Genomic DNA, 15,825 nt, shown 5'->3' on the forward strand with positions numbered 1-15,825 from the left:
TGCAATAAACGTTACACTGAGAGATCAGAGCAAAGAATCGTGATATGAATTCTAAGCAAAAAAATCGTAATTCATATTTTCCCCCCGAATCATGCAGGCCTAATTTCTACATACATTTATAGGGACTATGGTGATACTGAATCCAGGAAATAACTAAGTTGACCATAATGACATTATGCCAGAAAGAATAGTATTAAACTAAGTATAAGAAAAAGATGTCTTACTTTCTTTATTGCTTAAAATAGTGGCCAATCACTGAGACTTATACATAAAATAATAAACTAATTTGAAAGCGGAGGGGACACAAACAGGATTTTCAAAAGGGGGGACATGTCCCCCCTGTCCCCAGTAGAAATTATGCCCTAGCCAGCAGGACAAGCTGGGCTCCCTGCTTCACCCGCCTGGTCCACATCGCTACTTGGATGTGACGATTTGACGAAAAAAAAGAGGACGTGCCAAATCTATCTTTGTACGGTGGGAGGAAGTGGCGACAACATCTTTATATACAGTCTAATGACTGAAAACACGTGTTTAGACCGCACCCAGACATATAAAATAAAAAAATCCATTTCTTCATCTTTCATTGTCTCTTAATGTAGCACTCAAAGCATATTTAATGAAGTTGGTGCACCTGCATGTACCCAATTGGTTGAATGCACCTATTGTGAACGGTTTTGGATAAAAGTGTCAGCTGTAAATAGGACATTTTAAAATATCATACAACTGAGGCATATTGAGAAAAAAACATTTACAGTAATGTCCAACTGTCGTTCTTAGCTTCCTAAAACTCAACATCCAAACTAGCAAAATAAAAAACAAAGCCCCTTCTCTCACCTTTTTTTAATAATGTTTCAACAAATATCACCTCACATTTAATTCCTAGTCTACATTAAATGCATCATTTAAATCACAATCTGGGCTTGGTCTGTCACCCTGTAAAAAAGTTTTATAAAATAAAATAGAAAGCTAATATTCTTGTCTGCGACATGCACAATTGCATGTTTGAATTTACAGCTGCTTGATTATGCTTCCAAGTTTTCTTTATGATAAATTCACATTTCATTGTTCACTATGTTTTAATGGTGCACAACTTTAGTTGGAAACGTAATAATACGCCAACTATACCTGCACAAGTACATTCAGAAAATCAGATTGGAACAAACATCTGGCTTGAGTCATTCATGTCCACTCATCTCATAACTGCTAATCTTAATTTTGGGCTAAAATGGTTCAGTTCATTTTTCCAAAAAAAAAAAAAAATCCAATGGTACATCACTTCAGGGTGATAAAGATGGATATTATTGAAAATGGATTTTTTTATTTTTATATTCCAGAGCCACTACCTTTGCCTGTGGGCTTTTAGTCAGAATCATCACTATGCTCTTCCACTTCTTTCATTTCCAAAAATCTTGTCATGTGTTCAAGTCGCATGGAGCCTCGATGGATCCACTCCTTATGTTGATTATCCTGAGAGTGACAAAAACAACTGCATTATACCGCAGACATATTAATAAAAATAACATCAATAGTTTCCACAAGAGCAGTATTTAATAATACTGACCTGAAAAACGACCTGAATCAAGCTGCTGTCAACCAACTCTACTTCACACCTCTGCTGGGCTCCATTTATTTCAACATTAAGGCTCTGTCCAGCCCTGTACTGGGTCAAAGGTGGGTACGGCCAGTCCTTCAGGTATTGCGTCATGAAAGACTTGTGAGGGCAGTCTGGAATGTCATCTAAAACGTTTTCCACTGTCAAAAAAAGGAGAGGAAAAAAATATGGCAAATGTACGAGATACACTACTTGGGTAGGTACATTTATTTCAACATAAAACATGTCTTCATACCTACACAATACAAAATTAACATTAATAAACTAATATCCTATACCGTGACATTTAATATAATCTCTCTCTCTGGTTAGCCATCTCCCGGTGTCCGCTGTCTTCCCTGCGGTAAGTGAAGCTGAGGGACCGTAGCCTCCGTTTGGTTCTGCTGCTTCCGATTCGGACAAAACGCGGTTTAGTTGTGGGTATCATAGCAACGTTTGTATCCGGTTTCCCTTTTTAAATGACGAATAGATTAACGCCGCCTGCTGGCATGGAGAGTTGGTTCCTCTCACCTAGGCACAGAACGCACGTGGTAGTTGGCCGCCAAGTCTTTGCGGTGTGTTCGAGTGCAAATTTTTGGCCAAGACAAACGGCGACGCCACAGTCTGTCTTCGTTGCCACTAGTTCTGGCCGTCTGCTTGGTGTGTCAGGGCCTTTACTGAAATGTCTGGCGTACTACTGTAGTTACAACTGTGCATCTAAATGGGTGCAAAGATTTTGAGGCTCTGATTCTTTCTGGGGTCAGCCATGCTTGTAAAAATTGTATGCACTTGGGGCTCTGTAGCTTTGGATGAACATGCTCACCAATGTGTGCTTGCACGATACATTTGGTATGTCCCAAATCCATAATACATTAATTCTAAGCATGTGTAGACTGTATATAAAAGATGGACGACATGATAGCTCTCCCAAAGTAAAGCCAAAACATCTTTGCTCCCTGGTGGCTGGCTGCAGTGTAGGTAATAACCCCCGCCCCCTCGGATGGGATGGGACATGGGCCAAACAAAATAAATAAATAAATCAAAGTACACATCAAAAAGATTTTGGTAGTTCTTATCACGCTGATGTTTGGTAAATGGGATGTGACATCATGATTGACAGTTGTGATTGCCTCACGATCAAGTTCGGCAGGTCGTATGAGTGGGACATCGATACGGCGGCTCCACAACCCGATCACTACTGCACAGACTCTGGCTCCAAATTACATCACCAGCACAAGATGGCAGCACCTTTTTTCAGGATATTTTGGCATCATTTTTGTAGAGTGGGAGGAAGTGGAGATGTGTCACTCATCTTTATATAATCTATGGTTTTTAGTATATAGTGTGTTCTTAATCAGAAAGGTGACAGTATACTCACACCAGACAGTATGCATACTAAATAAGGAACATTTTTGAGTGTTCTTTTGAAAGATACTATTTTCCCACAATGCATTGCACAAAAGAAAAATGTGGGTGGTGGTGAAACAGCTCAAAAAGGTTGTGGAAAAACAAACAAAAAAGTATTAAATCTTCCGAAAGATCATTCAAAATTTAAAGTTTGATGGATGTCTAATGTCGCACATATTGTATCATTTCCTGTTAGTATAAGGCAGTTAAGAATGTAGATTTTTGTATACCAACTAGAGATGTTCCGATACCAGTATTGGAATCGGCTCCGATACTGCCTAAAACGCTGGTATCGGGAAGTATTGGAGTTTATGCACCGATCCGATACCATGTAATAAAGCCCTAAAGAAAATCTACGTTCAAGTAGTTTATTTATGTTCTTTTTCCGTTATAACTGACTGTCAAACTGCAGAATAACAAAGTTTTGTGGCATTCATGTTTCATAAAGAGTTTAACCTGAGCCAGACCGATAACAAAGATAGAAATAATATCACATCCATACAGGGATTGTAGTATACAGTTGTTAAAACATAATAAAATATATGACACACTGGTATCGGATCGGTACTCGGTATCGGCCGATACGCAAGTTCAGGTATCGGAATCGGTAAGCAAAAAATGGTATCGGGCCATCTCTAATACCAACTGCTAAACAAGTGTACTATGACAATTAGTATGCAGGATATTAATATACTGTATATAATTAGTATGTAGTTAAAATGGATTTAGGACGCAGCGATTATTTGTGCCCAATACAAACAAACGGGTACCTATTCATAGCTGCTCTATAGCACTATTAATGGTCCAAAACTCTGGATAAGCGAATTGTATGTTTTGTATGTTGTTTAAAAAAATAATTAAAAATTGTTAATCACAAAAACAAAACTCTGGAAAAGTACAAACTAAACAAAACAGGGAATTAGAAATAAAGGTCTACCTCTAATCAGTTTCTGTGGTAGAGATTAATAAAAAAAAAGGCCCTGGACATAATTTGAGAGTTACCAACAGTAATTTACAGGACAGTTGGCTTTGGGTGTGAAAAAAAATGTGTGAGCCAAACTTACGTGGTCTGCAGACCAGGCGAAATAAAGGTAAACCAACATAGACCGGTGTGTGATCATCCATGAAGACCAGGAACCTGGAAAATTAAAATATGTTTTACATCAAATCAAACCTTTACTAAAGCATTTTTTATTTTATTTTTTGTTTCTTCCAAAACCTCTGGTGGTTCACAGATGTGTCATTTAAAACACACACCTTAAGCGGTTCTTTCTGCTGGGAAGCTCTGCCAAAACACCAGGCCGGAACCGGAACTTGTTATCTGGACACCTGACCACAACACGAGCACCGACATACAGCTGCTCCAGCTTCGGTGTGGTTTCAAAGGCAATGTGATGGCCAGACACTAGGCTCCGTCCCTTTTCTTCATAACTAACTTTGTACTTCAACCGTCCATCTTCTGCAAATAAAAATAAGTGAAATCACCAGTGTCTCATTTTTATTTATTTTTTGCTTCATTGTTCTGCAAATAATTACAGAAGTGAAAAACACTGTTCTTTCTGAACATACACTGTTGAATCTGCATGTGAGGAATATGTGGCAGCTACTTTTGTGTATAAAACAACCCACAAAAATGTAAAAAGATCTTGAACTGCTACCAACAATTAGTTTTGTTATCGATTAACCTAAAAAAAAAAAAAAAAAAAATAAACTATATCCTCACATTTAAGAAACTGGAACCAGCAAATGTTTGGCATTTGTGCTTGATAAACAACTTCAACAATGAATTGATTATCAAAATAGAATAAACATTTTCTGTCAATTAATTAACTGACTTACCATTTCAGCCATGATAATTACAGTTGTGTTCAGAATAGCAGTGTTTTTTAAAAAAGTGAATAATGTTCAAAATCCTTAGAATAGCTTTTAATACCATAATATCAATCCACATTCAATTCCAAAATGAAAACATGACCAAAATGTATCAAGTTTGTGTTATAACTTTACAGAAAGTGAAGAAAAAGGAATTCAAAAAAATAGCAGTATTTGCATTTTTCTTTACAAACTCAAACATTTACTGTATAAACTGAAAAATGTCTCAAGGGTTTGCTTTACTTTGAATCACTGCACTAATATTTAGTTGCATAACCATTATTTCTGAGAACTGCTTCACATCTGTGTTGCATGGAGTCGACCACTTCTGGCACCTGTGAACAGGTATTCCAGCCCAGGACGATTGAACTACATTCCACAATTCCTCTGCATTACTGGGTTTTGCCTCAGAAACAGCATTTTTGATGTCACCCCGCAAGTTTTCTATGGGATTGAGGTCTGGGGATTGGAATGGCCACTCCATAACATCAATCTTGTTCATCTGGAACCAAGACTTTGCTCGCTTACTGGTGTGTTTTGGGTCATTGTCTTGTTGAAAGACCCATTTCAAAAGGCATTTCCTCTTCAGCATAAGGCAACATGACCTCTTCAAGTATTTTGATGTATTGAAACTGATCCATGATCCCTGGTATGCAATAAATAGACCCAACACCACAGTATGAGAGACATCCCCATAACATGATTTTTGCACCACCATGCTTTACTGTCTTCACAGTGTACTATGGCTTGAATTCAGTGCATGGGGGTCGTCGGACAAACTGTTTGCGGCCACCATTTTGGCTATTCTTCGATCCATTCAAATGGTAGTTGACCGTTTTTTCCCACGTCGTTCAGGCTCTGGATGCCATTTCAAGGCATTTGAAATCATTAAGCTGAGCAGCCTATACTTTTCTGCACTTTATAGGGTTTCCCCTCTCCAATCAACTTTTTAATCAAAGTCCACTGTTCCTCAGAGCAATGTCTGGAACGACCCATTTTGCTGAGCATTTCAGTATGAAATGCACTATAACCAGCATGCACAACATTTGCTTCCTTCCTTAAATATGGGCCATAATTGACACCTGTTTCTTCACAGAATCAATCACCTCACTAATTGAACACAACACTGCTATTTTGAACATGACCCTTTCAATTACAGATTCAATTACACAGAAAGAGCAGCATGCATGTCATGACTGTTGGTTTTCTATGACTCTACAACACTTACTCGTAAATTATTTGCCATGTAGAAATATCACTTCTACCAAAAAATTTGATTTATGAGGTTAGTGATGTTGGACTGCTATTATTTTGAACACAACTGTATATATCAGAGTTTTCAAAAAGCTAAGTTCCTTTGTACAAAGTACAACCAACACATTAATTGTTCCCAACATTTGCATTAGAAGAACTAGTAAATCTAGCAAAACTTCCTTAAAATCCAGGTCTTTGGTGCATACTGAGCACAAGGCAAAATGTCCTGCTTAAAAGATACATTTTCTTACCCTTTGTTACTATATCCACTATTTTCGCCCGTTGCCATCTCATGGACCTCTTCCTGGCCAGGACTATCATGTCCACTTTGAGCTCTTCTTCTGGCAAGTTCGGACGAATATTTGTGGTTTCAGTGGAGCAATGGGCAAAAGCTGCTGATACTATTACTGGGGCTGTTTCTGGCACTGTGAAAAAACACAAAATGTGTATATTAAAATGGCTTGGGTGATTGTTTTAAAAATAGAAAAAGAATGACTAGTCATGGGAATTTTCAGGAAATAACATATGACCTGATGAAGTCACGTTTAAAAATTGTCATAATGTGAGTGGCAATCATTTTGGTATTTTCCTCTGTGAGTGATGTGGTGTTCATGTTGGTATTACCATTGTTGTTGTTTCTACTTCTTGTTGAGCCAGTCTTGGCGTGCTTTACAGTTTTCTTTTTATTGTTTGAGAGTGAGAAATCAGAATCACTCGAATCATCGTCTGGTTCCCACTGCATATCAGAATCAGAGCTGCTGAGGGAGTCATCTTCACTGTAAAACTGCTGAGGTGTTGGTGGTCGCAGAGCGCTGATCTTATAATCAGGGAGTCGGGTCAAGACCACCACTGCTTTTTTTATTCCACCCAGAGAGTCAGAACCATCCTCCATTTGTGTCTCCTTGCTGGGTGTTACATTTGTGGAGGGAATAGACTCACATGGGGAATCTGACATATTTTCTGCAGAGAAAAAAAACATTGGTGAAATTGTGGCTTGCAACAAACAAACAAAAAACTTATTTTGATAATTGAGTAGCGTTTAAGATGCCAATTATTTGCTGGTTACAGCTTCTCAAATATGTGGATTTGGAGCTTGTCTGTATCATGTGGTTTATTCCACAAAGGAGGTCATGTTTTTGGTGCGGTTTGTCTGGCATTTGTCAGCAGGATTATGGGAAAATTACTGATTTGATTTTCATGAAACTTGGTGGAAGGGTTTAGTAGGGGTTGATACAGCATAGTTTTGTGATATTTTCTGTGGCAATACTGTATCCATACACCGATATGTAAATTGCACATGGGAATTTAACTTTTTGGAACTAGAATTATAAAATCAATTGCTTTTTCAGTCAATTGAAGAGAGATGAACAAACACAGAAATGTATCTTAGAGAAAACAGATGTTTACATAATTTGAAGTTAGAAAAAAAGTTGATAAATTGCAATTTATCACAATAAGTTTAAAATCCAAATAATATTGTATTGCGATATAAGTATTTTGATATCATATTGTGATGCCTCTGGTGATTCCCACCCCTAGTGTTTAGTATTAACCAAAGAAGAACCCATTAAACTGCGAAGCAGATCCGAATAGCGAGGCATACACAAATTCATTTTCACTTTCATTAACATTACGAGAGAGGGCATTTGTGCTGCATTCACGTGGAGTCAGCATAATCAAAAAAAAAATAATAGTTCCCAACTATGAAAATTCACACAGCATTAAAACATTGTGAGATAGGGCATGCCTTGGGTTATCTGCGCTTTCCGAGTGCCCTTGTAGTTACTTATAATTTAAGGACATAACATTCTCATAGCTAACACAAATAATTGCCAGAAAGCCTTTTTGAATAATAAGGTTGAACTTATTAAAAAACTACCATGATTTAATTTTTTTAATTAACACAATTATGCACTTACCATCATAATCTCTTTCTTCATCAGTTTCTGTCTTTGTATTGTTTTCTACCCTCTCCCCAGACTCCAGATGCTCCGGCATTCTCGTCTCCATCTTGCCCACCTCCATAACCACTGCAACACACACGTGATTTAAATTAAGGGTTTGAACTCCACTAGATACCTCATATCGTTTGAATGCCAGGTGTAAGGACACAAAATGCACATTAGATCTTGACAATTGTATTGGCATGGTCAATACATTGTCTGATATTATTTCTTTTTAGCTAATATGTGGAATTATCTGCTTAGTTGTTGTTGCTGTATATGCCTGCTGTCATCAGTACCTATACATTAACAGTAATTAACGTTATTTGTATGTGCAATATCAGCATCTATCAACATATCGGACCTTTCAGTCTGTTTACTTATTACATTTTGCCTTTACTGCTTTTTTACTTTTTCCGTAGCCTATTTATTATTATTATTATTATTATATCTCGCATTCTTCACTGACGTCTGATTTTTGCACAATCCCCTTATGCTGCTGTAACACTGCAGAATTCCCCCGTTGTGGAACTAATAAAGGGTTATCTTATCTTCTCCGAAATTTCCTTCCTGAAACTTCTAGCTACCGGCACCTGGTGATTTTTCACAGTAAAACCAAAATCTAGAAACTGCAAATATGACCGTCCGTTTTCGGAGTATGGAGTAACGTTAACTAAACCCTTAAAACTGCAGGTGCCTAACAAAAAGTAAGCCTAATCGTCATGATAATGATGCTGACACATTTTGACTGAGTTTAGAGGCGTTCAGTGCACATTATGGCACGAGAGGACTAACGTACAGGAGCTTTGGTGTGTTTTGACTTTTATATATTAACGTTTTTTAACGGTCAGAAATAAAGTTAGCTCATTTGTAATTTAAGAAATTCCACCAGATGCCGCAGGGTTAACGTTATTCATAACGTTAGCCTATTTAGCTAAGAGTTTAACGCTATGGTTAATAGCATTATAGCTAGCGTAAGGCTAAAAGCGTAGCGTTAATAACATTACTTAGCTAGCTATACCAAAAACTTAACGTTAACGTTACCTGTTGTCGTGTCCTGAATATCTGTTTCAAAAGGACAAACGTTTAGTCAAACTACAATGCAAGTAATTGTATTGTGTGTCGTTGCGATTAAAGCTGAAGTTTGGCACTAACGTTACAGTCCAGAAGCTAGCTAGCAGGCTAGTACCGATCATGGAAGTGGTAGCTAACTTACCGATAGGCACTGAAAATATGAACTAACAACGGTTTGAGAAGCTCACAGTTAGATTTTATGTCACGACTGTATGGAAATTATGCTAAATGACCTGCAAACTGATTCTGCTAATGAACTGCATTAAACAAAATTATCATAACCACGCCAGCTTCCACCATTTTAGACGTCTGTTATTGTTGTGTTTTCTTCTTCCTACCGTTTTGCCTTTTCCTCTTCTTGATGCTTTATAGCAGTCGGCAAACACTGACATGGCGCATTACCGCCACCAACTGGTTTGTTTTCTTCCATGGTTTTGATTGGATGGATGGATGGATCGGGATTATAAACCTTAGTTTCAAATTGTTAGTGGACACTCAAAAGTACATCTCACAAACTCAGAGGCTATATGGCATGTAAATAGTTTATTTTACAACATAAAAAAGTAATGTCATTTGTTAATAGCTTTTTTTCTATGAGCAAGACAACAACTGCAGTCCCAATATTTCCTATCGGGAATGGAACCGTAAGATTTACAGGATGGCTGCACTCCTGCTGCGGAGGATTGTTCATGTCTCAGAGAAACATATTTTTTAGTTGCTGCTACATTACCAGCTTATTCAATGGACAGATTATTATTATTATTATTATTATTATTATTATTATTATTATTATTATTGTCTACATATGTAGGCCTACCATGTAGCTCTATTATAGGCTATATGAAAAATTAAAGACCGATGATAATAATAATAATAATAATAATAAAGAAATAAACATAGGCCTCTATGATTGCTCCTAGGATTGGCTTAATATTAACAGACTCAGATCACTATCAGGACAGCAAATAAACATGATTAAGGACATTGTTATTTACGATGAGAGGGCTTGGGCCCCTGGGAGTGTGCTCATTAGTAGAAAGACACAAACACTTCCATGAGAATGTAATGATGACTCCTTTTTGTCCAAAAGTTGTCTGACTCCTGTATGTGATGTAGACTTCATATCTATTCAAAGCTGCATTGTCTAAAATATATAGGCTATTAATATAGGCTATAGTAATGCAGCAATGAGAGTGCATCTTACTTTCCTAGAGTCCTGTTACTGACTGATTACACCCTCCTCTCTCTCTCAGGTGATCTGCTCCTCCTGGTAGGTGGAGGTGGAGATGGAGCCGTAAGGATCCACTACAGTCTGGGCACAGCGCACCACCGTCACCAGCAGGAAGAAACAAAGGACGAAGAGGAAGAAGAGAGCGAAGCCCAGGTCCACGTCTACCTCAAACTGTGGCGCGGGGTGAGAAGCCTGGTCCATGTGGGCTGATGATGACTGCTGATCCTTTCTTCTTTGTGTCCTTGTCAGTTCAGCACCACCACTCTAGGAGAAGGACAGGTGTGTGCACATGTGCTCTTGAGATGATGGTGATGACTTGATGCCGGAAATACAAATCAGAAACACAGACAAAGATTAAAGAGGTTACAGCCAGCTTATGAATGCAGAGACAGTATACAACATATTACTTAAAGCATCCTGTTGGTTAAGATGCAAATGTCTCTGGTTGGATTCTGGTCAGGGTCTTTTGTTGCATGTCATACTGTACCATTTCCCAGGGCTGTAATTATTTTCATTACAGATTCATTTCTCAATTAAATTATTAATCGTTTGGTCTGTAAAATCGCCATCACAATATCCTGGAAAGCCAAGATATTGTCTTCAAATTGCTTGTTTTGTGAAACCAACAGTCCAAAGATATTTGGTTTACTATCACATAAAACAGTGGAAACGCTCAATATTCTAGAAGCTGGAACAAGAGAATGTTTTATATTTTTTGCTTGAAAAAAAATGACTTAAATGATTAATTGATTATTAAATAACTGAAAATAAAATAAATGCTGAATAACTTTTTGTTGATTTACCATTAGGTTAATCAACCAATCTTTACAGCTCTACTACGTTTATATTGGACAAGTTAAGACACCCATAACATATTGTTCTGGGATCATGAAGTTTTAATCACTATAAAAGTTGACAGCAGCACATGATTTCAAAAAAGAACCATATTAGCAAATAACTGAAGAAACATATTATCAATTCATTTTAAAGATATGATTTCAAACTCACCATTTTTCATTGTCATCAGATGTTTGTTGCTGCAGTTTTTCCACCATCCATCCAAACCTTTGAAAAGCTTTTCATAGTATCTCCGTCCCGACTCCCTCTGAGGTTCCTTATTACTCGAGTTACATAAGACAGTCATCAGTTACCGAAGTCTTAACTGTCCTCGTGATCATCCCAGGAAAAATGAGCAGCCCACAAATTAGCTTCCTGCGCACACACATGCATACTCATTCATGCACTTGCACCTTGCGACCTCCCTCTGGCGTGTAAAGCCTTTATTAATACTTAAGCAGGAATTGAATAACGGTCCACACAGTTCACAAGTGAAGCAAACACCCCACAGCTTTTGTTCTCCTGTCACAAGGACCTCCATCGCTGTCACCAATTAGACTTCACACCACTATAACTCAAGCACCTTAGGCGACACTGAGCTTATTCATTACACAAGGCTGAAAAGGCAACAGAGGAAGGAGATATGTGAATGAAAAGGCAAAGATTTGAAGAGGAGGAAGACTGGACACAGAAGGGTGGCGTGTTAAGGAAAGCCCAAGGGTTGGAGCAGCAGAAATAGGAGATGCACAAGCAATTAAACTGCAGAGCCAGATGCGAGAGCAGGGTGGAAATTGACCCTGCAGCTTTAAAATGGAGATTGTTACAGTGAGGCTGCCAGTGACAAGAACAGTGTGGATGCTGAAGTGCGGGGCACTGAGGTAAAGTGATCCTACTCCATATGCAATTAGCCAAAAAGGACTTTCAGGCTGCAGCCAAAATACTGTAGGGGAAAGTGGCAAAGGAAAGAGGAAGAAACAATAAAACTTTTTAGGGTGGCTGGAAAAAGAACTTTCAGGCTGGATGAAGACCAACTATTTCACTCCGAGATGATTCTAAAAACATTCGAGACATTTTTGGCAACAGTTTGCCTCCCAAAAGTGTGCCAGCTAGGTGATGCTCAGTGTGTCACCACTACACTGTGCCATCTAATTCTGTAATAGCTCCATGGTATCCTCAGGTCTATTCTACACTGGTGGAACCAATGACTGATGGGTGGTGCTCATGCCAGGCTGCATTTGCTCTATTTCCACAGTGACTGAATATCTTCAATATGGGTGTCACCTTTGAGAGGCACATTTATCAACTCCTGAATTACAGGCTGAGTCATTTGGTTGCCTAGTCCCAAGAAATTAAGAAAAAAAGTAAGTAATGCAAGAGGGCTGTACACATTTTTAACTGCAAGAAAAAAATACTTTAAAGCAAAGTTACATTATGACTTCAACTTATTCTGGTTTAAAGCATTACAGTGATCAATTAGTCAATTGACATAAAAATTATATTAGAATTTAAGTAATTTATCAAGAAAAAATGCCAAACATTCTGGTTCCAGCTTAAACCATGTAAGGATTTTTGATTCTCGCTTTTTGGTTTTGGACTGTTGATCAGATGAAACAAGCAATTCAAGGAAGAGCATTTTTTTCCCACTATTTTCTGACATTTTAAAAGACTAAACTATTATTTAATTGAAAAACAACCAACAGATACACTCACCCAAGGATTATTAGGAACACCATACTAATACTGTGTTTGACCCCCTTTCGCCTTCAGAACTGCCTTAATTCTTTGTGGCATTGATTCAACAAGGTGCTGGAAGCATTCTTTAGAAATGTTGGCCCATATTGATAGGATAGCATCCCCCACACCATTACACCACCACCAGCCTGCACAGTGGTAACAAGGCATGACGGATCCAGGTTCTCATTCTGTTTACGCCACATTCTGACTCTACCATCTGAATGTCTCAACAGAAATCGAGACTCATCAGACCAGGCAACGTTTTTACAGTCTTCAACTGACCAATTTTGGTGAGCTCGTGCAAATCGTAGCCTCATTTTCCTATTTTTAATGGAGATGAGTGGTACCCAGTGGGGTCTTCTGCTGGTGTAGCCCATCTGCCTCAAGGTTGTGCGGGTTGTGGCTTCACAAATGCTTTGCTGCATACCTCGGTTGTAATAAGTGGTTATTTGAGTCAAAGTTGATCTATCAGCTTGAATCAGTCGGCCCATTCTCCTCTGACCTCTAGCATCAACAAGGCATTTTCGCCCATAGGACTGTCGCATACTTGACGTTTTTCCTTTTTCAGACCATTCTTTGTAAACCCTAGAAATGGTTGTGTGAAAATCCCAGTAACTGAGCAGATTGTGAAATACTCAGACCAGCCCGTCAGGCACCAACAACCCTGCCACGCTCAAAGTTACTTAGATCACCTTTCTTTCCCATTCTGACATTCAGTTTGGAGTTCAGGAGATTGTCTTGACCAGGACCACACCCCTAAATGCATTGAAGCAGCTGCCATGTGATTGGTTGATTAGATAATTGCATTAACGAGACATTTAACAGGTGTTCCTAACAATCCTTTAGGTGAGTGTAAATTGATAATGAACTCACCAGATGCAGCCCTCAAGGATTTCAAGTTGTTGACAAAGATTGCATCTCCTTTATTATTAAGGGGAATTAACACTTAAGAGGATGCAATTAACAGTCATCTTCATTACTTATTTATTATTTCCTCAGTTAATCAATTGGTTACTCAGGCTACTCAGCCCTTTGCATTAATTAGTTTGGTGTGAACATCATTTCAGATTCTAATTAAAATAAGCAAACTGTAAAAGACAGAATAGTTATCCAAAATTATCTTTATCATCATCATCATTATGATATTACATCTCAGCAACACATAATGCAGAATAAAACCCCTTTCTGCAGAAGCAAAGCTCGTTAGAAGGAGCTGCAGATGATTGGTCGTCGTGAGCTGAGGCAGGAAGGTTAGAGGCAGAGCGTTGCAGTGCACGGATAAAGACAAAAGGGACAGGAATAACCTTTTTTCTTTTTCAATTGACAACACTTGAAATGATAAAGGCACTTGCAGATTACAAAGTAGTACAAAATGTAAACCATACCATGGTGTTTCATTTTTACATCTGTTCTTAAGATTTCATCAAACCTATTTTTCTTTTTACAAAATAAACCAAAACACTGACAACGAGAACAATCTCGGGCAGATCATGAAAAATAAACATGGAACAAAATTGAAATTTAAATCATACCCTCTAAGCTAATAAGAAATCAGGTTTGAATTGAAATCAAACATTATTACTAACCTTGTTTACAAGATAGTTAGTCAATGGGGATCTAGTGAGGAAACCATAAAGTGCATCTTTGCATGGATGGGAAAAACACCACTCAATGGAAATGCTACTGACTCTTTCAGCCCATAAAGAATTCATAAACAGTTACTGATTGGTTTGGGTTACACTCTAACAAATTGCTCCCAAATTTAAACCGTCAACTGGACTCAAAACAAATAAAATGTAAAGCAAAAGAAAATCTAAAAGAAAAATAACTAAAAAGTATATTAAGCATAAACAAAACATTAAAAATGATGTGCATTCTGCTTCCAAAAAAGGCAAAGCATTTAAAACAAACTTCCACACAAGGCACATTTCAACAAGTGGCAGATGTAGCACTTTCTCACACTTTTTTCCAGACTGTTAAAAACATTATTTACCTCCAATTCTTTTTGTTTTAAACATACTTGGAACAAATATATATTTTAGAAAAACCAAAGTGACAAACTGGCTGCAATAACTAACTAGCACGAATTCATTATTAACTGATACTAAAGTAAATAGACTTAAATCAGGTTATGGTCCATAGAAAGACATCTTTCACCTTAGTGCTCCTCGCCATATCACCGACTTCGGTGTGGTTATTTGGAGCAAAAATCAGTCAAGTTTAAAGGCTGGTATACTTGGAAGAGTTTTAACTGACGGTGCAGGAAGGAAGTGCCCATCCTAACCACAGCATTTCTTTAAAACACTTCCAGAAAAACAAAAAAAAAACATAAAGCTACAAGCAGGCAGATTTGGCATGTGGCAACAGCACAAACTCTTAGCGAAAAGCAAAAGAGACCAGAGGGGAGAGAAAAAGAGGAGAAGGTGTGTGAAACACTCTGCTGCTTAGGTGCTAAGCAGATCATTGTGGTTCTTCACCGCAGTCTCTCTCTCGATTTAACTTAATGTAATCCAGAGAGACGCAAAATTATCCACTTTGGACTACCAGGGTTTCAGAAAGGAGGGTAAGTGTAAGAGTGTGTGTGTGTGTGTGTGTGTGTGTGTTGCCGCCTGTTGCCTATTTCAACATGCCAGGCTTCCATCTTTGGCTTTCAGGCGAGGACCACATGTGAGGGCCTATCATCACTCCTCACACAGCCTCATCTGCAGCTCTCACAGTCCATTTAGTCCTTCTTATTGTGGTTGTTGTTGAGGAGAGAGTGGCCGTTCTGCACGTAGCCGTTCATAAACTTTCCCCTCTGCTCGCGACTGTTGTCGTCATCTTCCGACTCGGTCTCCTCTTTATCGCTCCTCTCGTCCTCGACAATGTCCTGTTGGGTAAAA

At 38.2% G+C, this 15,825-nt stretch overlaps 2 protein-coding genes and 1 long non-coding RNA gene across 6 annotated transcripts in view; 1 reads left to right on the plus strand and 2 right to left on the minus strand.

The window, feature by feature from the left end:
• Positions 1–9,479, minus strand: part of LOC144529307 (histone-lysine N-methyltransferase SETDB1-B-like) — a 10,750-nt gene extending 1,271 nt beyond the window's left edge. Inside the window, exons 1-9 of one of the 3 annotated variants that reach the window (XM_078268316.1) lie at positions 9,330–9,479; positions 9,112–9,132; positions 8,044–8,154; positions 6,749–7,084; positions 6,376–6,549; positions 4,256–4,457; positions 4,063–4,136; positions 1,562–1,752; positions 1–1,467 (exon numbers count right to left, since the gene is read on the minus strand). The exon at positions 1–1,467 is cut by the window's left edge and continues 1,271 nt beyond it. In XM_078268316.1, the coding sequence (XP_078124442.1) occupies positions 1,360–1,467; positions 1,562–1,752; positions 4,063–4,136; positions 4,256–4,457; positions 6,376–6,549; positions 6,749–7,084; positions 8,044–8,149 (1,191 nt within the window). In that variant the 5' untranslated portion in view covers positions 8,150–8,154; positions 9,112–9,132; positions 9,330–9,479 and the 3' untranslated portion in view covers positions 1–1,359. The other 2 variants (XM_078268315.1, XM_078268314.1) reach the window with 2 other exon arrangements.
• LOC144529309 (uncharacterized) lies at positions 8,319–14,801 on the plus strand. The gene is made up of 2 exons (XR_013502974.1): positions 8,319–8,774; positions 10,395–14,801. It is a non-coding gene; the product is annotated as an uncharacterized LOC144529309 (long non-coding RNA).
• Positions 14,047–15,825, minus strand: part of cers2a (ceramide synthase 2a) — a 26,942-nt gene continuing 25,163 nt past the window's right edge. For both annotated transcript variants that reach the window (XM_078268319.1, XM_078268318.1), the window contains one exon: positions 14,047–15,812. In XM_078268319.1, coding sequence (XP_078124445.1) covers positions 15,666–15,812 — 147 coding nt within the window. In that variant the 3' untranslated portion in view covers positions 14,047–15,665. The remainder of the gene's footprint in view (positions 15,813–15,825) is intronic.

Source organism: Sander vitreus, chromosome 14, assembly GCF_031162955.1.
Source record: "Sander vitreus isolate 19-12246 chromosome 14, sanVit1, whole genome shotgun sequence".
NCBI classification, from domain to species: domain Eukaryota; kingdom Metazoa; phylum Chordata; class Actinopteri; order Perciformes; family Percidae; genus Sander; species Sander vitreus.